At 39.9% G+C, this 25,205-nt stretch overlaps 1 protein-coding gene across 3 annotated transcripts in view; it reads right to left on the minus strand.

Annotated features, from left to right (window-relative positions):
- Positions 1–13,710, minus strand: part of adamts9 (ADAM metallopeptidase with thrombospondin type 1 motif, 9) — a 101,977-nt gene extending 88,267 nt beyond the window's left edge. For 2 of the 3 annotated variants that reach the window (XR_003674068.1, XM_028446396.1), the window contains exons 1-8: positions 13,363–13,710; positions 12,665–13,089; positions 7,837–7,999; positions 4,126–4,451; positions 771–854; positions 567–691; positions 264–304; positions 56–161 (exon numbers count right to left, since the gene is read on the minus strand). Coding sequence is in view for 2 of the 3 variants with exons in the window: in XM_028446396.1 (XP_028302197.1) it covers positions 56–161; positions 264–304; positions 567–691; positions 771–854; positions 4,126–4,451; positions 7,837–7,999; positions 12,665–13,089; positions 13,363–13,459 (1,367 nt within the window). In the remaining variant the exon portion in view is untranslated. The remainder of the gene's footprint in view (positions 1–55; positions 162–263; positions 305–566; positions 692–770; positions 855–4,125; positions 4,452–7,836; positions 8,000–12,664; positions 13,090–13,362) is intronic. The other variant, XM_028446397.1, reaches the window with a different exon arrangement.
- Positions 13,711–25,205: the final 11,495 nt, after the last annotated feature.

The raw sequence follows: 25,205 nt of genomic DNA on the forward strand, positions 1-25,205 counted from the left end.
CCAGGAGTGATAACAGCCTTTGAGGCAAACTGTCAGCAGAACCTGCGATACTTACACATGGCCAAGCTCGTGGGCGATGGTGAAAGCAGTGCTGAGTCCATTGTCCTCGCTAATACTGCAGCTCCTATATGGATCACACACTGTTCCCAACTCCGCAAGTCCTTCAAAACAAAACACTTATTTCAGGATTTGCACGTAAAGGTGACAGATTCTTTGTTTTTATCTCTAGCCAATCGGATCACTCTAAAGAAGACTCCACTTACCCAAGGTGTCACACTTATCCCTGGCTCTGCAAATGTCCTGCCTGTGATGGAGAAAACAGATCATTTGTCAAGAAGTTTTCCAAAAAGACAGAATGCTTCCTAACCTAAAGGAATTCTTTTCTTTTCACGTCAACTCTTAGAAAGCTGTTCTTTTTCTTGAGCCATCTGGACTAGATTTGACTCTTTGATCAATCATTTCTCAGAAAACATCATCAAGTGTGTGGGATTAGGCTATCGCTCAAACACTTTAAGTATCCAACGCTATGCAGCAAAGAAACTCTATCGCTTTTTTTCCCCCAGCACCTGGTGATGAGAATGGCCGTGTCGTGATGGGAGTGATGGTTATCGTCCAGGATGTTCTGGCTCTGCTGCCAGATGCAGAAGTTCTTTAAAGTAGTCTGTGCATTGAAGGAAATGACGGGACCATCCTACGACACAAGAAAAACAAATATCAGTCAAATAATAACAAATGTTAGGCTGCTTGTTGTTGATGTAAGGATGTCTTACCTGATCATTGTTTAAAATGACTAACTTTACTATTACAATGTTAATCAGATTGCCAATGCTTGGGTCTTTGTAGATGGAAGACACCTGGAAGAAAGGAAAAGTTGTCAAATTCAATGGGAAATACAGATACACAGACATGAACAAAGATATTATAAGTTTTTGTCACAACACAGAACACTGAACATCTATATTAACATGGTACAATAACGGGGAGTCAGAAAAATGAAATATTTCCTATATTATTAGTTAAAAATATCATCTAATAGCTTCATTTTAATAATAAGCCCACCTTACATGACCTCATTGCAGTGCCCATTAAATAATTAACAAATAAACAATAATAATAATAATAATAATAATACTGGCCTTGAAGGGAATGCCTCATATATTGTTTCTAGAAGTGTATGATTCAGCTTGTTTTTGGAAAAGAAAAGAAGCAATTTAAAATCTTAATAATTAATACTATCGAATCACCAAACAATAGAATCACAATAAACCCAAATCACAATATGGAGCGAGGGTGTCAAACTCATTCTAGCTCATTGGCCTCATTTGACCTCTAGTGGGCCATAGATTTTAGGTGGGGAAACTTTAACATCATTGTGTCATAGTTTTCAATATCAGTTCAATTCACTTAAAAACTTCTTGAATTTGTTCCTGATTTTTGTGTAATTTAGAGGATTTTTTTTTAATTGTTTTGGAGAAATTGGAATATTTGTTGAACAATTGTGAGTTCTTTCCACAGTTTGAAATAAAAAAGAATACTGCATTCATGTGATAGAAAAAGAAAAAAATGCAAGCTCCTAAAAATATTGTGGAGTTGCTCACTTTGAGATGTCTACAACTGAATTATTTGATCATTTTCTCTGTCATTTTTATATTTCCTGCACGCAGGATTGGATGCTTTGACAGTACTGATTTAGGCCTCCTGAATAGATTTATTTCTAAAGTTTTTTTCATTTCCTGTCATCTCTCTCATGATGTGGGACCAAAACTGACTCTTGTATTTACAGTTCATGTTCTAATCAAGATCATTTCTATCATCATTTTGTGTGTTTTTGGTGTCATGTTGTGTGTTGTTGGTATTATTTCAATTATTCTCTCTCAGTGTGTGTGTTTTTGGTGTTGTTTAGTTGTTTCTTATCTCGTTTTGTATGTTTCTCTGTTATTTGTATGTATTTTGTAGTGATCCTGTGTGTTTTTCTTTCATGTGTTGCTGATAAGAGTATTTTTCTCCCCCTAGTGTGTGTTTTTGATATAATTTTCTGTATTTTGTTGTTGTTTGTCTGCTCTTTTTATTTGTCAGTATGCTTTTTTCTTATTTTGTGTTTTTGTTATAGATTTGTGAGTTGCTGGCAATATTTAATATTATCATTTTTAACAAAAAATAAATATTTTAAAACCCTATAATTGTAATGCTTTCATTTGTTAATTTTCCTTTCTGTCTGTCTCAAGTATCCCCTTTATTGCCATTGCATACCCCCCGATTGAGAAACACCACTCTAAAAGGCCAGATTTGGCCCCTGGGTCTTGAGTTTAACACATGTGATATAAAGTATATCAAATCGGCAGCTAAGTATTGAGATAACACGTAACGTGGCCGAAACTATATCATCCCAGCTCTACTTTGCTGATCCTCCCTCCTATGACTTACTACACTTTCCTAGCCCTATTTAAATCACTTTGGTGCTAAAAACAGGTTCTTTTTACAGAAGAAGATGGCTACTACGGATAACACCTAAAAGCTTGCTTCGGGCACATCATTATTTAGGGTTCTGTCTTACCTTAGTTAATAAGATTCTAAATGCCAGGCCAATCTGTAACAATAAAGGTAGCAACTCCACTCTCATCAGATACCAAGCAATGAACCTTGATCAGAGAAGCTGACAACAGTCTGAAGAAAGAGCCGCCTTTATCTAGATCAGAATATAGTTCATCTTTGCATCCCCTGAGCCCAGTTGTCCCGAAAACCCACAGAAGCTTGTACCGTATTTCATGTGGTCTTGATATACATGAGGGTATGTTTTGTTTCCATTTATCAAAGCTGTCAGAGAGTCTCTCCCTGAAGCGGCTACCACGTCACCCCCAAGGCTGTTTGAATAATGTCTTAATGTGTGTCAAGGCCTGTCCTTTTCTCTTCTGTGATTGACTGATAGCACTAAAGTTAAGCAGGTACATCTCAGATCATCTCTGTCCCTATTTAATCTGTCATTAAATGCACAAAATGACAGAAAAATACACAAAAGAACCACAAAAATACAAAAAAATGACTCCAAAAACAGAATATGACAACAAAAAAAGGCACAAAATTACTTGCAAAACACACACGACGAACACAAACCACAAAATCACACAGGATGACAACTGCAAAAACACACTTAAAAACTCCCAAAACAAATTCCAAAAATCTACACTAAACACACACAAATTGAAAGAATAACACACAAAACAAAACAAGAAAATACACAAAGTGAATACAAAAACACAAAGCATTATCAAACACAAAACGTTCGAGAAAAATTTCAAAATGACAAAAATACACAAAAAACACACCTTAAGACAACATGAAAATACAAAATTACAAGAATACACAAAATGACAAAAAAATACACAGAAATGACACAATATGACAACAAGAAATGCAAAAACGACTCACAAAACACACGACTTAAAAGAAACGCATCGAATCACAACACAGCAAAAACAAACTTAATGAATCCAAAAAACGCACCACAGAAAACAACAATAAACACACACAAATTGAAAGAATAATACACAAAACAAAACAAATACATAAAGTAAATACAAAAACACAAAGCAACAAAATTAGAAAATTGAGAAAAAACTCAAAATGACAAAATAACTTAAAAAAAAACACATCTTACAACAACATACGAGGAGATACGTGGTGTGAACCGATCACATCATAGATACTGATCAGCAGTGAGAAACAGATCAACCTTCTTTAAAATCCTATGGTAGACTGAGAATCTGATAAAAATCATAAAATACATTTGATATTTATTTATCTTTTTAATAATTTCTTTCATTATTGTCCAAAAGTGTAATCTTTTTTCAAATTGTTGATCAGTGAAATATGCACAAAGAAATAGACACACTTGGCTATAGAGGCTAGAAAACTGTAAATACTTGTGTTGTTGTTGTTGTTCTGTCTTTATAAATTATATATTTTACATTGACGTGTTTTCGTGTTTGTAAATGATTTGGGAAGAGGGAATAGTAATTTCAATTCTCTACATGTCTTGCACATATAGTGGAATCGACAATAAAGCTGACTAGAACTTTGTTGCTGCCAAACGGCTTCACCCGAGCAGAAACACTGAGCCAAACTTACGATAGACATCAGAGTGAGGATGTAGTGCTGTAGGTTGCTGCCGTGATGCTCCACCATCTTGCTGTCAGCCACCAGCATGACTTCAACGAAGCGCGGGTAGGACAGGAAGCGCTTTGATCTCCTGTGAGGTCCTGAGTCACCATTGCTATCGTTTGAGAGTCTGGCACTGGTGCTGGCGTTCCGTGATCTGAGCCATTGACTGCTGGCCAGCCCGGCGCTCAGTGACTGCAGATCAGAGAGGATGCCAGGGGCAGCATCGGACTCAGCGCTGACCCCAGACACTGCTCTTCTTGTTCGCTTGTGTCTCTTATGCCTGTGTTTGTGCCCTGCAGCAAAAAGCCAAATGAAATGGAGCATATGTAAATACACAAGGGAGGCAACATTGATGGGAAGTACAAACACTCGACACTGGAGCAAAAGCTGTTTGTTCAAAGATGGAATTGCATGTCGTGAATAGGCCATTTGACAGTGAGAAATACTGCTGGCTTTGCCTCGGTTTGGTTTATTTTTATGCAAGCACTGAGTTGACAAATGAACACAAGCCTCTTCTTTCCCCCTCTTAAAGCTTTCAGAGGAGGAAAGAGAAGAGGGCAAAGAGTTCAAACTAGGTAAACCTGGCAACCAGCCACGTAGAAAAGCTGCTGTGCATGCAGAAAACATGCACCGTCAACATCGGGATGCATGCACTCACATCACTGAGGAGGTTTGATCTGATTTCAATCAAGGCACAGCAAATGAAAACAGCTGAGTCGCTGTATTTCCTGAACAAATCACAGTTTCTCTCTATTTGCGATGCATCCCAACTTTACCAGACTAACAAAGAGCAGGACCACAGGCTACGGCTGAATCTCTGTCAGCTACATGTGATTAATGACCTGATCAAAAGCGGTCATTAAAACCAATAAAGATTCAGGTTTAATGTAAATTAAATAAAAACAGCTGAGTCAAAATTCTGCATTGACCTTATAACCAAACAGAATAAATAAATAAATAAACGGGCCATCACACATTGACGTCACTTCGTCCCCATGCGATTGACACTAGATGTCCACTATGGAGGATCGCCACGTCTTTCTTATCGCTCAAGTAGAGGAAGAGCAAGAGTCAACAGGATGTTGAGGAAGTAAACTGAGATGAGAGGATACTGGGGTGAACTTCCAAATGCTCTTTCCTGTGTGAGAGTTGTAAAGCTTCATCAGAGCAAACACTATATATCATGTGGACTTAAGCATGAAACCAAACACTGGTTCACTACTTGGGTTCAGTCATTGATCCTTTGATTGTAGGCAATGCACAGGATATTATTCACTATGGGCTTTATTCTCCCATACGCGTAAGTCCAAAAAGCCGCGTAGCAGCGCTGTTTTTGGCTGTTTTACGCGCATTCTCCGGCGTGCGTAAGTTCTTTTCCTCCTTCCTCCGCTTCTAACCCTGGAATAAGTGCAGTGCCCCGATAAGGTGAAACATTATATTGCACTAGAAATATGGACTTAGTTACATTTGAAGCCACACGGATTTGTGCATCGGGCAGCAGCAGCTGTGATCACTCAGCTGAAAGATATTTTAACTGTGACTCAGTCACACTGCAATAATCTGATCAATGATCTGATCAAATCAACCTGTTATATTGTTTATCAATGAAGGCGTTTCAAATCCAAAGTGAACTTTATCATTTTCACAGATTTCAATGACATTTACAAGCGTTGGGAAAACTCCACGTTCCGTGATTTCTAGAAGCCCAAAAAAATTACATCACCGCCTCCTTTTCTTCAACCCGCCTTCATTGACAGACTACGCGGTTTTGCTACTTACACGCAGTGGGCGCGTCAGGAGCGTGGACCAGAGAATATGCATAGGAGAGAGAACTTCAGGCATGCAAAAACTACGCTTAAATCCAGACGGGAGAATAGACCCCTTTGTTAGTGATTAGCACTTTAGCGACACAAAGCAAGAGGGATATGGGGTAAACCTGGGAACACATCTGTGTGGAGTTGGCATGTTGTTCCCAAGCATTCAAAAACATTTGCTCATGAAAGATGCTAACAATCATTTTACATTTAGTAATACATGCTGGTCCATTGGGATCAGCTACAACCTGATCATGTACCATTACGGTTTCATGTACCATTATGACCGTCATTTCAAATCCAAACGCTCAGTGTCATTGACGAGATAACTCGTCATGTCCGTTTTTTCACAGGGATTACCCTGATGATGGCAGCAGTACACCTTTAGATGAGAGATTAGCCACTGATGCTCCCCAGCAAAGCAGGAAGAAGCCTGTGAGCCAGATTGCAAAATAATAAGTGACATGTAGGAGCTGGCAGTGCACCTTTGGATGAGAGATCATCCATGTTCAGCAGAGCACAGAGGGAGAGAGGAAAGGTGTTTATGAGACAGAAAATGGCGCTACGTACGAGAGTTGACATTCCCAGCAGCGCACACTCGACCAGAGCATGTGTGGAACTCATGGATAGTGTTGCGATGGTGAGATAAAACAATAAAAAAAACAGGACAAGCAGTGACACTCTGTATGTCGGGGAGGACGAGGAAGTTGCGTGTGTGCAGGCTGACGGGAGAGAAAGATGGAGGAACGCCAAAATACAGTAAGAAATCTATTCAACTCTGACATAGATAGCAAAATAATAATAATTTTGCCATCAAAAGCCCAGTCTCAGTGTTTTTTGTTTTGTTTTATATAAGGAAACAATGTTCAGATGTTAGAGTTGTCACTAAAGCAAAAAAATAGCTATAAAGTCACTGACAGGGTATTTTTTACAAAAAGCCTGTTTTCTCAGCTTTTTGCTCTGAAACTGAAGATTTGTGTAAAACTTGCTCTATTCAACGGCTGATGACAAAAGAACAAAACGAGCCAGAAAGAAATTACTTTTTTTTGATGAAAGTAGAGGCTTCAATCTTTCAGAATCAGATAGTCATAGTAGAAAATATTCTGTGGGTCTTTAAAATAAGTCAAAATGCTCAAAAACGGCTGGCACTGAGGGGGGGTAGAAAATCTGAAAATGGCTGAGACTGAATGAGTTAAGTTGCTCCCAATGGTCGACTCGCGCCTTGAATGGCAGCTCAGTCCCATTGGTGTGAGCATGGGTGAATGAGCTGATGTTGTGAAACGCTTTGGGAATACCTTATAATAAAGCACTATATGAATCAAGTTCATTTACCATTTCAATTCACTTCAAATTTACTTTTATCGCCATAGGAAACAGAAAAACAAATGCATTCTCATGATCAAAAATAAATGATCGACATTGGGCTAGAACTCGTGGCTGCAGCTTTAGCAGTGGGTGTGGAGAGGGCGGGGAGTGCGATTGTGTGGAAAGAGCGCAAATAACGCACACAATTCAGAACTTTGGATTTTTCGACTTCCGTAAAGTGCATTGGAAGGCCACAAAATGTCTTTATTGTAAATACTATATCTCGTCAGCCATGTTTGGGATATATTTCCATGTGGAACACTTTGAAGACAGAGATCAGAATTTTAAACTTGGAAATGCTGATTTCCAAGTTGTTTAAATGCATAATCAGCCATACTGTTATAGGCCCAATGTGGACTTCCGGTAGAGTGGAAATCGTACCTCTAGGTGGCACAAATCTGATCAAAAATCTATTTAGCGCCTCTTTAATTAAAGAAAGGCCTCGCTTTGGAGGACATAACGTGCTCTAATTCAGTACATTGGCTAACATTGGCCATACCTGACGTGTCACAGGCTGAGGTCTCCCCTGTTGTGTTCTTCTTGGGTGCAGTCTTTCTGTATACAATATGAGGTTTTGTGTGTTCCTCTTCATAGTGTTCTCCTTGGTAGCTGTGCAGGGGCTCCACAAAGTACTCCCCTTCTGGTGACCTGAAAGTGCCAAGCTGGAAGAAAGAAAAACAACAACAGATAGTTTCCATGGCCTCTAATGATCGTAAATGATGCTACCTCTAATTAGGGAAGCAAGGAAGAACCCTACATTTTGTTACACAATGTTTTCTTCAAAGTCAACTGCTGTCACTCAAACACAAGACTGGGTCAAGGTTAGATATTTTAGAAGTGATTTTTGTGGTTTGATCATTTAAAGATACTTTTTGATGTGCCATCAATGGAGAAAACATGACAGCTTTCAACAACCCATCAATCCATCTATTCATCCGACCATCCTACTCACAAATTCTGTCCATGGTCTTGGATGCTGGACCTGATTCAGACTTTTTTCAAAGGACACAAGGCATGCTACAACTTGACAAGCCACTAATTTGTAGCAGGGCAAACACTCAGCGACTTTAAATCAGCTTCTTCAACATCACAGTCATACAAGCCAAAAAACTGTGGAAACTCTACATCTGATGCAACGCAACTTCATTCTGCTTGTTTTCTCATCATGACCGAAGGCACAAAAACACAAACGGCTTTTCATAATAAAAGAAGTGCATTTGCATGCATATAGTGAGACAGTCATAAAAGAGAATGCTGGGGAAAGCAGTGATTCTATTACAAAAACATGGAGACTCCATGTCTGTGGTGATGGTGCAGAAGGCCTTCTCATTGGGACTTAACATGGCATGTTGAGAAAGATTGGTAACTTTGGAGGTCTACGATGTTACGGATAAGTTACTGCCAAGCTCGGCTCATTTTGTCGATGAAGGCTTGCTACAATTACGTCCAGGACAAGGTAAACACCCTGATTTGAATGCATGTGCAGAAACATGCGAGGGTAGTGTGTGTGTATTATAAGCTGTTTCCTTTTATCAGAACATTTATAATACTGTGCAAGTCTCTGCACTTTTGACCTGTGGAGCTAACAAGGCAAAAAGGGGGAACCTTCCAACAAATTCCTCAGTGGAAAAAACAAGGCTCTTATTCTAGTCACACACATAATGCAATAAAAAGATGCATTTGCCTCGTTTAAAATAAATGTGTCCTCAGAGATCTTGGATAAATAACAAGCACTGCTCCATAAATGTCACATAAGCTCCCCAAAGCCATGCTGAGCTAAACATCTGAAGCCTTTTAGCTTTGATTTGTCATTTTAGTAAGAAACTCATTTTCTAACTCATATATGTCACAGTACTGGGCTTTTCTATGTCTAAACTCTGAATGCACTCAATGCCTTGTGTCAAAACTCATGTTTCGGCAGGCCTGGGAGCTGCTGGACCCATTCTTGGTGACGTAAGTACCCGCCATAATCTTGGTGCACTCGCGTGCATGAAGACGTCATCGATGATTAGGAAAAGACGCGTGGAAGTGAGAGACACTCTGTTTACACTCAGGATTGGGTTCCTCGCATTTTAACAAAGCAGAACAGACAGACGGACTGACACATTCCGCCCTTGTCAACTGGCCATGGTCTTTCCATGCACAGTTTGTTTTTCTAATCATGCATCAGTTTACTGAAAGATCTCCAGTTTCAGTCCAAACCATCTACTTCCGATTGAAGCTATTTGACCTAAACTTGCCAAAGAAGTGAATAACTGTGTGACTGATCATCTGCATCTGTGTGTTGGACATGTTAAGTGATGGATGAATTAATTGATTCAGGTGAAAGTAATTTGGGTTGTACAACAGTGATTATTAGCACAAATGGACCAAAGACTCCAATCATTTCACCAGATGCCATCATAAAAAAATAGAAAATAATCCAACGAAATAAAATGAACAGTGTGTCAACAGTAATAGATTATAATCTAACATTGAACTTCCTTCCAAAAGTACACATTTTACCTTTCATCACCTGTACAGTCTATTGTAGGCTGTATGTTTCAGAAGCTAATAAGTAATTTTCCAAAGTAACAAAGTGAGCAAAACTCTTTCTACAACTGGTGTAAGATTCTGTTAAAAAGTAGGTGAAAAAGAACATTATTTGTTTCAGATGAACATCGTGTGCAAATGGGTAACTGACTAAAACTTAAGTTTGGTTGGTAAACTTAGCTGGAAACCCAAGTAGGTGAAAGGGTACAAGTACAACCCTTAGTTCCACACACAGTGTCCCACATTAGCACAAGAACTGACAGATCTGCTTCAAATTTGATTTTACATTAAGATTGTGTAGTTTGCTCTAATGATCATGGGGAGGAGTGACTTCTAGGACCTAGGTTCCCAAAGTGGGGTACGCAAATTGTCAAATAGTACGTGAATTTTTTTTCAAATCAGCGTGACAACATTGGAAACTAGAATATAAATAGACCAGTAGTCAGAAGCCTCCATTTATTGCCACAAATTACACACTGGCCTCTGTAAAACTACCTTCTACCGGTGTCAAACATTTGGTAGATTTCTTTTTCCACAAGAAAATATATTGTTTCTCACTGAAAATGCCAGTAAGCTAATTAATTAAATAAATTGAGTGATAATTCTGAATAAGATGTTTTCTTGTGTGTTTACAGATTATTATTATTATTATTATTATTATTTTAATTAGGCCCTTCGTGTTAGGCCCGAGCACCACGAGCTGGCGAAGGGCCTCTTGCTCTCGTAGTGGCCACACTACGAGGGAAGGGGCGGAGCCTATTCAAACACCACATGCCCGTCAGTGACCAGGGACCCTTGTCATGTTGCAGGCATGCACCCACGCTTTCAGAAAATGTATAGTGCATGGTACTCAAAAAGGGGGAAACATTGTTATTGTGCTGGAATATTATTTCTGTTTTTCTTCTTTGTTTCCCGGTGTCGGAACCAACTCAACTACTTTTCACCCACTGAACCATTATGTAGAGTCTCAAAAATTTAAACAAAATTCAATCGCGCGCTTCTCTAATTTATGGCTATTTCCGATTTAAAAAATGCAAAAATCTGATGCGCCAGCGCCCCCAAGTACACCAAAAATGCATTACAAGATAGGAATTGCCAAAACAAATAATTCATCGTAGAATCATGAAAACTGACATAGGAGTAAAAAATCATATTCAGACCACGCCAAAAAACACACAGGAAGTCCAGAATCTTGAATAAAAAATTGCAAAATTGCTATTTTCGCTCATGTTGTATTGTAACGTATTTCTCCCAGGGCGTTTCACTGACGGGGTTCAAAATCGCTAGAGATCATCTAGAGAAGTGGGACACCAAAAGTTAGCCATGGATTTTTGATAACTTTTACGGTGTTTGCAGGGCGGAGCCGTGAATTTTAAGCAAAAATGGCAAAAAAACATTTTTAGAAAATCCTCCCAGTTGCACATACAAACTCCGATTTGTGTCAAATGTGAATCAATTGTTAAACCCCCGGCCCTAAACCAGCTCATTGCTTTACTTTTTATTGTGTTATTTTGTATTGAGATTCTCTCCATTTTGTGTTAACAGGAAATTGGCCAAATCTTGAAAATCGTCAGCTCAAACTTTAACACACTCCTCCTGGAGCTACTATTACTATTACTACAACTAGAACTACAACTCCAGCATTGTTCTTGGATGCGTTAGAACAACAACAAAAATCATATATATGTCTAAGTTTATATCTCCATACTACAATTCTGTCTAAACAAATCAATATTAATGCATTGATAGTATAAAATCCACTGTTATATTATGTCTTTGTATGAACTTGAGACAGCGCATTGAAGCAAAGGCGCGCAAATTGCCGAAGGCGGTGCAATTTTGTGAAGGCAGCACGGCGAAAGCGGCGCGGCAAAGGCGAGAGCCGTTTATCGCCGCTTGCGGCTATATTTATATATTATTCTTCAACAGGAAAGATAAAACACATTTCAATGTAGGGCTACATTGTAACCATTACATTATTATGTTTTAACTGTGCAGGAGTGCATGGCTTCAGGTTAAATGTCTGAAGGAGTACGGGACTGTGAGAAGTTTGGGAACCACTGCCGTATGGCTTTGGGTTTTTTTTCCCCAAGGAGGTGGGTGATGGACCCCCAGTTTTGCTGTAAACCTGGGGCCAGATATGGCCCACAAGCCACCAGTTGGCCTGACCGATATATCAAAATTGACGAGATATTGCATGTTGTGTTTTGGCGATATAGAAAATTACAATATTGTCTACATCAATATATATAATATAGCTTGTTTTGTTTTAAAACATGTGTTTTAGGAGTCACTGCTTTCAATACTTCTCAGAACAGCATTAAAAAGCACAGTTAGATAGATTTCTGAGTGCGTCCTAACCCAGACCTTCCCCCAAACAAGCCACACTACAGAACTCACTCACACGTCCTGTCCTTTATAAAAGAAAAAGCCAAAAGTGGCACATTTTTTAAAGCTGTTTGTTAATAAATGTGCTTGTGTGACATTTTTCATCAGCAAATTTAACCCTGAGTGATCCTTCTGGTCAGACTTCATTTGAATTAAAATTATTGAGATATATATCGTATATTGCCATTTTGAGGAAAAATATCGAGATATGAGTTTTGGTTCATATCGTGCAGCCCTAGCCACCAGTTGACATTCTGATGAGGCTTAATGTGTAATAGTTTCACTCTTTACAAAGTGTCAGGCTGGACAGGTTGTTGCTTTACCTAAAGTAAAATAATCCAAAGTTATCTAAACTAAACCCACCATCACCAGGCCGGTGAGGTCTAAACTTGTGCGTAAAGACTCACCAAACCGGCGCACAAACTGATGACCGCTGAGTGCTCTGCGTGCGCGTTTACGTGTCCTTTATAAAAGCAATGCCTCAACTCCGTGTCCTCCTCCTCCTCCTCCTCCTCCTCCTTCCTTTCCCTCTCCCCATCCGTTGCAAAATCCGTTATGTTATCTCCTCGGGGTACTCCAAGTATCGTCACAGTGTAGAGAGGAGCAAGAAATCCCGAATCCTGCGTCAGGTTGAGGTGGTAGCTCTGTCCAAAGGCAGATATCCTGTAGTGGATGTTAGGGGAGGCCCAGTGCTCTGTGCTAGTGTTGTCTGCTGTGCCCACGTCCAAACTTCGTCGCTTCCTCTGGAAGTGCACGTTGGTTGGAAAATAGTCACCGGCTTCATTCATGCGCACCGGCGTCACGATCTCATAAGCACCGTGCTCCTGTGTCACTGTGGATTAGAGACAGCACAGTTCAGTCAGAAGCTTGTCAATGGTTTCCGCCACAGCTGCTGCATGCAACAATGGGGCATGAGAAGAAAAAATACATAAATAAACATTTCAGTGGTTTTGTGGCAGCGCGTCATTCAACTTTTACGCATCTGGGAGCGCAGAGCCGTCATGTGCTTTAATAGCTGCACTCGAAACTCATTCATTCTCTGACTGCACTTAGAAAACTACTGAATCAAGACATGCAGCAAAGAGGACAGAGTGGCATACTTCACCTGTGCGCGGTTTCAGAAGCAATCTCTCCGTAGATGCGACCACAGTCAATAAATAAGGGAATAGCAGGAACCCCAAGCCCCAGAAGAGCACATGCATGATTGTCCACGGACAGTCTGTGTTCCTGTTCTACAGCTCGGATCCTGCGCTCACTCCTGGCTCTGCTGCCGGACACATCCACTTACTTTAAGAGTACTATCGCTGTCATTAATACTAGTGTTGTCCTCGGTGTCCGGCCGATGAGCTTCGCTGCTGGGACGTGAGCGCTTCTGGGATTCCCTGGCAAACATGCATACTGCGGTGCGGTACGGAGAGGAGAGGAGAGGAGCTGAGCGGAGCGGGTGGGCTCCTCCAACAGGCACACTGCGATGGGATCCGTTAGCCCATGAACCAGCTCTCTCTCCCCCAGCTGGGGGCGGGATCACACAGGCAAGGTATATAATACTGGTGTCACTGTGGAGCCACTTCTGGCTTTGTGGGACCCCTGCGTAAACGCTGTTTGGACACCTACATGGAGTTACACAATCCATTCCACAAAAATAAGTGAATTCATTATTAAACTTTACAGTCATGGCAGAATCACATTAAACTTTAAGCTCAGCAAAATAAGCAACACAATTTTACAAAGAAATAATCCTCCTTATTTCAGTAAATAAAACAGATGATGTTTAATTAAAATTTTGAGAGGCAAGAACATAACTCGTGTTTTCACAACAATACAAAAGTCCACACCCTAAAACATGAATTAATAAATAATTAAAAAAAAAAAAAAAAACCAACAACAACAACATAATAACATAAATGAATAAACAGGTCTAAGATCAACAGAAATAATCGGGCCGTAACTTACATTGTTAAATAATGAATGATAGAATAAAACAAAGAAATTGCAGATAATAGAGGGTTTTCATGGCGCGTCATCAACCCGGAAGTTGCCATTTTGGAGATAAAGCAGCAGGTCTGCACGCAGACAAGAAAATCCCGCATTTCGAGACGAAATGGTGAACTATTGCAATTTTTTTGCTGTACCAATTGGTCAAACAGTGAGACACATTTGGAATTTTATAGATTGCCAAAAATCATCACAAATCAGGTAGAACAATCTCACAAGTTATCAGAGGAAAGGAGGCGCTTGTGGCTAGCAAAGCTAAACCAGGGTCTACGAGGCAAAAATCTGGACTATTATGTATCCTGATATCATCAAATATCTGGATTTCACCAAGCCCATACACAGTGGAAGACCTTAAATCTTATAGAAGTTTGGAGGTCGGCTGCGGCTGCCGAGGCTCGCGTTAGCAACGGATATATATATCGGTAGATAACTCAGTCAGTTCTTATAATTTCACAGTGAACCTTCAGCGTAATTACTCTAAAATAGCAATCTTAGATTTTGGCAAATCAAACAGTTATCGTCTTTAGATGTGACTACTCAGGACCTCGAGTCTCGGATTGCTACGCCAGCACATCCAGCGACTTGTGGAGCAGCGGAGCTTCGTGCCAGCGGAGGAGACGTATGCGGTGTGATCGGAAGCAGGAGCGAGGCTAGCAACCAAGCTAAAAGCTAATTTTCAGAGAACGCTGCTTCCTTCTACCCTGCGTTCTAATGTCTGCTTCCTGGAGAACAGACTGGACTTCCTGAAGCTGGACTTATATGCAAGACGGGAAATGAGGGTGGCGGTGTTTGCATATACACCAATAACAACTGGTGCAACAACGGTGAGCTAGTGTCACTGCTCTCCTGATGTACAACTACTGACTATAAAATTGAGACATTGTTCTTCCCTGATCTGTTATAACTTTTGGCAGTCTATAAAACTCCACGTTTTTCACGGTCTGACCGATTAGTACAGCCAAAAACACGGCAATAGTTCACCATTTCCGCTCAAAATTCGGGATTTGCTTGTTTGTGTGCTGTTTGTAAACCGGCTACTTACCTCCAAAATGGCGACTTCCGGGTTGATGATGCGCCGTGAAAACCCTCTATGGACAGAAATCAGAAGCCATATCATATAGACCAGGGATGGACAACTTACATCTAAAAACCGGGGATTTCGCCTTTAATTGGCCATGTAATGTTAGTACATTAATGGAATTCGTCCTCTGCATTTAACCCATCCCTGAGGAGCAGTGGGCAGCCATTTTGCGGCGCCTGGGGAGCAGTTCGGGGTTAAGGGACTTGCTCAACATCCCACAGTGACGGCCCAGGCTTGAACCGGCAACCCTCCGATTACAAGCCCAGGCCACCACTCCCCTTACTAGGCCACCACTCAGAGTAGTGGGGGTCACAAAACTGCCTAATGCGAGAGCCACACCATCAACATTCATGTCAGCATTTGGAAAATGAGAATTATTAGAAGGAAGAAATAATGTTTTTTTTTTTTTGAGTGTGTGTTTTAATGTATTTTTCTGTAATATTTTATATTTACAGGTGTGATTTTGTGTATTTTATTTTTCTTTTTGTGTTTTTTCTGTAATTCGGTATATTTCTAGGCATTAATTTGTGTAACTTTGTTTTCCTTTTCTGTATTCTTCAGTCATTGTGTGTATTTTTGATTAATTTTTTCTGTTGCTCTATTTTTGCTGTTTTTCATATATTTTTCTGTCATTTTGTTTTGGCAGTGGCTAGTCATTGGCCAGTTTAGGTCGCGTGACTAAGACTAAACCTTACCCTAACCCTAAAAATTGTTGCGATATTTGGTTATAACCTAACCCTAACCCTAAGACGCTACTTACTTGTATTTCGTTAACCGTACCAATAGCACTGGGGAGTGTTCCCACGGCAACCATACAAATAGACATTTTCTTTTGTTTCGGGAAAGATTTTGTGCGTTTACTTTGGGGGCCACACAAAATTAGACTGAGGGCCGCATACATAGAATGTTTCTGGAATAAACACACAATAAACCAAAATAACTTTTTAAAGCACAGCAATGGAAGTAAACCAATCCTGAAAACAAATGATACTCCCTTTTTGAAGATACAATTCCTAGAAATGCTTTTTGTGGATGAAGGAGAGAAACTTGGCCAGCTCCTTTCCATCAATGTTGCTTTCATCTCCAGTCCCCACAAAACAAGTTAAATAGATCATAAGCACTTATATTTACTTTTCAGTGATGTTGCACTCATGCAGAAATTCAAAATCTGTTTCCTATTAAACATTATAATGCACAGGTTTTTAAAGCATGTTCCAAATCAAATGTCAATTTAAAGAGATTTTCAGCATATATTTACACATTTACTTTGTAAATGTATGAAAAAAAAAAAGATTGATGACCTCTGTTTGATATGTATGGGTATGCTTCAGGGTGGATTTCAAAGTGGTCAACTTGTATTGACATGGTGAAACTACATTTCTTTCCTGTGGGCAGAGATTACTGTCATACTGAAAAGTTTACATTACACCTCTGTTACACATTTTATGGTTATGCTTTAAAAATTAATACACTACTGTACATAAAAATATATTAAAGAGGGAGGCAGAAATTAATTCAACTAAGTTAGAAATGATTCAATGTCATAATAGTCTAAAATACTCAATAGGGCTAATACAGTTAATGCCATAATAAATATATTACTACTTTAATCGTCACAAACTATGTTAAATGGCAAATATTCAAAGAACAACTTCCACTGGACAATGACACACCTCCAGTTGTACAAATTTAATTCTGACGAATCATTTCTGACATGACATCATTCAATTCAGTATATCAGTCCCCTTCACAAGCTAAATGATCATTTTATTTTACCCAACCTTCACGGAGCATATCTGGGTGCCTACGCATGTAAATCCTAGCTTACTCGCATCCAAGGTTTGCTATGGCAACGAGCTAAACAAAATACTGTGACAGCTCTGCTTTACACTTTCATTCTCATCAAAACAAACATCTCACCTATGTCTTTGACTGTTTCTGCTCTTCACTTTTCTTTTTCTTTCATTTTTTTCCAGGTTGTCATTGCCGGCGAACCGCTCTGTTGAGATTCAGCGTGCATGGAATCACTTGTCACTGACGCTGAACCACTTGAGGCGTCTGAATCACAAGCATCATGATGATGCACCTTTTCTATTTCGAAAAAGTTTCCAGTTATTTTTCTTTTGAATTGACCTTGTCTTGAGCCATTGACCCATTTTCAGTTCACTGCGTTAATTTTGACAAAATATCGTAAAACGCACATCTGCGTAGCCATGAGGTCTTAAAGTGAAGCAATCGCCCTCATTACTAGCACAGTTTGAATTTAAATACGTAGAATTTACCTTGTTTTGGAGTAGGTTGTGAACAGTTTAAGCAATCATTTTAATTGAAAAATATAATGTTAGTTTCAAAAACATATTTGCCCAATAAACTAACAGACCACTAGGAGTCGCTCAAAGACCACCAATGGCCCGCGTAAAAGGTTGTACTAGAGGATGGATACCAGGTCCAGGTCGGGATGGCAAACATCTGTCCACCTCGCACCTATTTCCCTAAAATGTGGCAGGACTGGCACACTCCATATAGCCACTGCTCGACAACGTGCAGACTTTAAGGTGCGTTCACACCGAACGCAATTCCAGTGACTCAATCACGTATTCTGAGTTGCTAGAAGTCGCTGAAAGATAAAAATGTTAAACATTTTAAGCGACTTGAGTGACGCTGTGTCGCAACATCCAATCGGTAATGAGTTTCTCCCCAAGTTACTCTGCCGGTCGTCACTGTCCGTAGAGCCGCTGCAGCAAGAGGACTGTACACTTCTTCAACTTACTGGGGCCAAAATAAAAGTGGCATACCCCTTGAATAAGACTTTTAAATTCTAAGTATATTTTGAGTGAACTCATCCTTTAGTAACTCCATAAGTTGAGCATTTAAACCGTAAATGCTGCTGTTAAGCCCGTGCTTGTTTGAGGTAATAAATGCACGAGTCCTGTGTGTTTTCAGCCAGGTGTGAATTTATGCTTTGCTCCTTTTGGCCAGTGAGCTTTTCTAAAATTCTAATCCGTCTGCAGTAGTCCTAGACTACTGCAAACTCTTTTAATATGGTCACGATTGCTCCGGTTGTGCTCTGGGACCAATAAATCAAACCGCTGACATCACACACAGAGTGGATTGTTACAAAGAAATCTGTCCCAACAACTCTGTGTGCAGTGGTCTTTAGTCACAACCTATGATAGCAGTTTATTATATTCTGATATCCTACTTTTAAAAAAGGGCTATAAACAGGAAAAAAGGCTCAAACATATTGGGTGGAACGTACATAAAGTGGATTCCGCAGAGGTCCGCACTGACGTCCTCAAGGCCAGTGAACGCAAAGCTCCAATTTTACAATTGCGCGGACTCTGCTCTGTGTACTTGGTGTCACAGAAAACACTGTTTGACTTGCATTAAATGTAATACAGACCTGCATTTCACCCACCTGGTACAACAGAGCAGGAGAGATGGAGACGAGCTTTGAGGACAGACTGACAGACAAGCTACAAAAGTACAGACACCGTTTAACACGTCCCAGAAAGAGTACAAGGACTATAGAAAAGTGCAAAGGATTGTGGGAAATGTAGTATTTGACTGAAAACTACTACGCGGCAGTGTGCTCCAGGTGTGCTTGACTATGAAAGCTCCGATGAGTGCAGACATTTCGCGGGGAGTCTGCTCTGCCTACGGTCCACCAGGGTATGTTTGGGCCTTAAGTAATTTCCCTTAAATGAGGCTGAGGACACAGCATTAAGGCTCAAATATACTCAACGGACTTAGCACGGCCTGTCCACTCTCCTCAGAGCTTACATACCGCACCGGGTCCGCTTTGCGGGTGTCCGCCCGAGTATGCTTGAGCCTTTAGGGGCCCTCTAGGGGCTCACAGTGCCCTGTGCACAGTCTTCCTAAAGGGAGAAATGCATATGGTCACTTGTGTTCATACACCACCGTTCCATGGATGGATGATTTCTATGGGAACCTTGGTTTATTATTGAATCAGTATCAATGATTGAGATTACTATTTAATACCTTTTTTTGAGGAACAGCCATAACCGTAAAACCATGGCAGTAAGAAAGACTATCAGTGACCATGACAGTGAGGTGGGGCACATACAGGAGTTGCCAGCCCCCCGGCCACAAACTGAGATAATCTGGGCATGGCTGTATACTTGGAAGTTCATGGGATCACAGAGTGACAAAATTCAAACTGGCAAGCAAGTATTCCAATATACAGTGCAGTTGTGACGGTACAGGCTGGAAAAGGTGTTGAAATGGATTGTGTGGGAATGATGCTAATGGTTTTATGAGCTGTAGTCTTCACAGCAGTGGAACAATGTAACAGGCATTGGTAAAAGCCTTTGTTATGTGGAAGATCAAAGAGTGGGTTTTTCCAGTCTGCTGCCTGCCATTTCATGCTACCCCCCCAACACACACACACACACACACACACACACACTCTCAAACTCTTGACAAAACTCAGTTTTTTTCTACAATTAATGTTAAACTCAGTCAACATTAGAGCATCCCAAATCACTTCTTTATGTACACATTTTCAACACTTCAGCCGTCTGCGCTCTCTTGTACAGACATCAATAACAATACAGTGAGAGGCACCAACATTAAGAATGAAGGTCCGTTTGTTCCTCCTGCGTCAATACTGCCAAACCACTTTAAAGGATCTGAATGATAATCACTGCTGTGAAGATAAAACTTTTCCAAACCACCTGAAGTCCTTATCTGGCCACCAGCAGACATAATAGTGGAAGACTGATCTTCCTCTCCCTCATCTTTCTACCTTCCCATTGTGCAGCCGGACTCGGAGGTTTTACGCACTTGTTTGTAGATTTATAACTTATCTTTTTTGTTCTATTTCTCAAAAAATCTTTCACAACTTTCAGCTTTCTATAGTTTTGGGAAACTGTAACTATGATTTTCTTGAATCCTGGATGACAGCACTGGATTTTACATCATGAAAAGAAGAATGTCAAGTGTTAGTAAGAACACTGACATTCCCCTCTATAGAGCCTATATAGACAATCACAGAGCTGTTCATTGTAGTGTTCTTCTAAACAAACAAACCAAAGAAATAGAAAAGGTCTGCTCTATTGACAAAAAGGAGGTGGAGGATGAGGACCAAGTTGTGGAAGAGCAAATGTAATGAAGAACAAGATACTACAACACCTCTGGTGAAGTGGCATAGCACACCGTAGCAGGTCTCCGGACCAGATACGGGTCCACGACATAGGCAGATTAATTACTAATTTTGCTGGTTGGATCATCCAGTTTGTACTTTAGTTTGTACTGAGTTTTTTTTCCAGTTCAATGAACTTAGCTTGGCTCACTGTAGCTACGTAGTTCCTCTGCAGGAGTGTCACTCGGGCTCCGCCCCAATACTCGCACTTGCACCCTCGCGCTCCTCATTTGCGCGTTCCCAAAGAGGTTGCGAGTGCATAGGGTGTCCCAATTCTCCAGAGTGGTCTTTCGCCCCGCCCCCTACGCGCCCCTGATCCACACTTTGCCGAAGCCTGTGGACTTCGGCGAAGCATATTACCCATAATTTTTTGAGGTATAGAGGTTTTGCACCGACGTCACTGATATCACGTGGGTTTTGTTTATCCTTCTGCGGGTCCTGTGCCGAAAAAATGTGTTTTTAAGTGCAAGTATTGAAATATTTTAACTTTTCTTATGTTGTATATGTGTAAATACAATCAAGTTTTGCTATGTTACTTGGAAAAAAGCATAAATATCTGATGAAGCAATACGGTGATCCAGTATTTCAAACATTCTATGCAAACAATTTCATAACTTTTTTGTGTAATCATTTATATAACACTTGTACAATAAACTTAGGATGTATAAAAACTAAACTATAAAAACATAAAACTTACCAGATACCAGTTAGTTACCCGCTCTACATTTAAAATTAAAATTATACAGCTACCGCAAATAAATTACTAATAACCAATATACATTTCTTTTAACGTGTGTGGATCAACACATATTAACTACTTCTTTTTTTCCCCACAGGGCCTGACGAAATGACCCTCAATTTTGCTGTATTTAGTGTACTTTTAAACAATTCTGACCCCGTAATAAAGGCTTTTTTTATTTTTGCAAATGATGAGTGCATGGACTGTATCTTTTTATGATGTTTAAGCTGCAGTTTTTGGCTGAAATTGTACACTTTTTTTGCTCCAAAGTTTCCTGTTGTGTACAATTTTCTTTTGAATATTGACATTTTCCTCATTCCTCTGCTCGATGGAATGTTTACAAATCTTAAATGAAATATGCAAATGTATCTTTATTTGTGGCATTAAAGATACAACAATTGGGCATTGCTGCTACCTGTAGAAACTCTATAAAATTATTTGTACAATGAGACAAACTGTGAACCACTTCTTTATCGATAACTGTTCAGTATGATCACCAATTAATCCAATAAAGAAACTTAACAGAATATGCATCCCTATTTAATTTATATTTTACTCTTGAAATCGATCTAAGTTGTCACAATATTAAAATTTCACACTTGAACTGCATAACAAATAAATTCTAATCATAAAACTAAATGTAATCATGTTCAGAGAGATCAGCTTGTAAAGTTGAGGAGCAGAAACCTGGGCAGAATGTCGCAGATATGACGCAGCGGTGCAAGTCGATGACGTAAGCCGCATTGTCCCATTTCTCCAAGTTTTGCACACCTGTAACATGCGCACTCGAGCCCTTCGTGCATTTCTAACTAGTGCACACTTCGTAGAGGGGTGTAGGGTGCAGCATGAGTATTTGGAACGGGCCTCAGTCTGCCAGCTGCAGACATCTCTAAGCTCTCTCTTCCAGCCCCTCCCTAGAAGATATAAAACAGGTGTGATCAATCACAATGCACTACACGTGATTAATCACATTCTTCCTGATTCTCTCAGCTTGCTAACCATGTATCTATCATGTACACATTAAGGCAGAAATTAATCAAGCATGCAAAGTGGCAATAAATTAGATAGAATCTGGTCATTGTGTCTAACGACACCATCATTTCCTGCATAAAGCATGAGTGCACCACCTCATCTGGAGAACCAGGGAAACCAGTGGAGATAAAGGAAACCAGTCCAATTGCTGGTTGACATGGTTTGTAGGGATTTGGTCAAACTGTGACCCCTGACTCATCAGCGTGCCAGCATACACACTCCTGGCTCAAAGTCAAAGTATAGGGTTCTCCCGCTTGGCTTGCAAATAAGCAAGCAAATATATACAGTTTATAGAAAGTTCTATTAGCTCCACATGAGGTATTGGCTGCAAATTGAGACCAGACCAGTCATCTGATGAAAACCTGCTGCTAGCACCCAAAAAGGTTGTTTCGTCTAAAGCTGCTGAGACAAGTCAGCCTCCCAGAGTTCACTGGTTCGGATCTACTGTGGGATGTTGAGCAAGTAACTTGACCCCAACCACTCCTAGGGCACGACTGTGGCTGCCCACTGTTCCTCGAGGATGGGATAAAAGCGGAGAACACATTTTTTTGAATGTCTCTTTACATCCATGACAATAACATTAATTGAAGAAGAATTTTTCGTGCGTGGCAACACGATTTCCTCATATTGTTCGCGATGCAGGAAAAGGCCTTTTTTGTGCTGTGTGGCACAAATTTGTTTGGAGCTGCTTGAAACAAATTGAAAAGTGATGAATGTTAATGGAACTTATCACTCAAACAATAATTCACAACATGAATGAAATGTTCAAATAAGATGTAATTGCACAAAAGAACTTTGAAACCAATGAGTTTTAAAGTCGTGTCCCTAGAATGCAGAAATGATGTTGGCACGCACAAAAACCAATCAAACTTTATTTTTAAAGTACCCTAAAAAACCCAAGGGGGAGCGAGTGCTGTATCAGAATCCAAATCAGATTTAGAAAGGTTTTTATTCGCAAAGTACACTTTGAAAACAGCACGAGGAAATCTAACTTGGAAGTCGGTGCGAAGAACAGCAAAAGAACTAAAAACAAACCAGAAACAATAATAATAATGATAAATATAAAGAATAAAGGACAAATAAAGGATAAATATATACATAATATACTAAGTGCTACATAGTGATAGTGACATATATAGATTACATTCAACACACATAAGACACTGTAAAAAAAATGCCGCTTTGAAGTGCTTTAAACGCTTTAAATGACATACACTAAAGAGAAAAAGTATGTTTTTAACAGATTTAACAACGTGCAGAGAGGAAGCCTACCTAAAGTGAAGTGGCAGCGTGTTGCACAACTGCCAGCAGCAAATGCAAAAACACGGTTGTCTCTGAGCTTTGTTCGAGTGTCTGGGACCCTCAGAAGATGCTGATCAGCTGATCTGAGAGTCCTAGCAGGGGCATGGGGGTGTAGAAGTTCTGCCAGATGTTTTGGTGCAAGACAATGCAATGATTTAAAAACAAATAAAAAAGTTTTAAAATCGATCCTAAAACAAACAGGCAGTCAGTGCAAAGTGCTCAGGACTGGAGAAATGTGCTCAAATTACTTTTTGTCAGTTAAAAGACATGCAGGAGCATTTTAGACCAATTGGAGGCAAGAGATGGAGGACTCACTGTTCCCCACATACAGAACAGTGCATTTCAGTAATCCACATGTTGTTGAGTGAGCATCGGTTTAATTATGACCAGTTGTCGCAAATGAAAAAAAGCTTAATTTGACAACAGCTCTGATCTGACTGTCAAAAGTCCAATTTAAAACCAAGAACTGTGACATTCGTTTTCATAGAGCCAAAATAACTCAGGTCAAAGTCAGAGGCACACACACAGCCAAAAGCAATAACTTCTGTTTTCTTATGATTAAAATATTAAAGATTTAAAGACAACCTGGCCTTGATATCCTCAAGGCAGTCTGTTGTGCATTTAAATGACTGGGAGTTCTTCCTGACAGGAAGATATATCTGCTTGTTGTCACATAACAATAAAAAGGAACGTGGAGTTCCTTTTTATTGAACAATAGAAACATTCATTTTCGTGACAGTGTCACATTTCCCTAAAAGAGACCCTTTCAAAATTCGCTTCAACAGATGATGGGACACCCCGCAAGACTTCTATCTTGTTCCAGCACAGAGCAAGTTTCACAGATTATATTTTTGGAACTGCACCATAGAACAAACAGTTTCCACCTGTTAACAAGTTCGTGGTAGGCGCCTACAGCGCTATGTACAGCTAAGAGTGGGCCAGGGACAGATTTCTCTGTTGGTAAGAACCAGAGTGGCAGTAGGTCCTTTCATTTGAGACAAAAAGATCCATCTCTGCCCTACCAAATGTGCTACATAAAGCCTCTACTCTCTAGGAAGTATATCTTGGCAAGAATGAAGAGCTTCTTTATTGACTGGAACATATATGGCTCTGACTTAAGATAGAGAAACTCTATCTGAAAAGTCAACAATCTACTTGAGGTCAGTATCTGAACCTGGTACCACTCTGATTGTTTACATGGTAAAGCAAATGGTATAGTCTGGCCAGGGGAAAAACATTCCAGTTGAGCAGATGAGGTGAAAACTATAAAGGTGCATGAGACACTATATGATGCTTAAGCACATTTTTGTAGTCCAGCTTCTGCTTGGCAGTCCATCAACCTCTGACAGCAGTACTGTGTAATACAACACCCCAACCCTAAAGGGAGGTATCAATTTGGACAATCATTTTATAGGGAGGCATGTTCCACAGCTAAAGACTTTCTCCAGGAACTGGGGACAATACAACATTATTCTTTAGCATAAAGAATAAGCAATCCATCCTTGAGAGTTGTGCTTTTTTCTGCTAATTCCCCATTCATCAGGGTTTTTGGACGAGTGCAGTTATTATACTGCTTCTTGATTGGTTTTTAATTCCACCTTTTCTAAAACTTTAAGCGAACTGAATCAATATTGC

Source organism: Gouania willdenowi, chromosome 5 (assembly GCF_900634775.1).
Source record: "Gouania willdenowi chromosome 5, fGouWil2.1, whole genome shotgun sequence".
Taxonomy (NCBI): Eukaryota; Metazoa; Chordata; class Actinopteri; order Blenniiformes; family Gobiesocidae; genus Gouania; species Gouania willdenowi.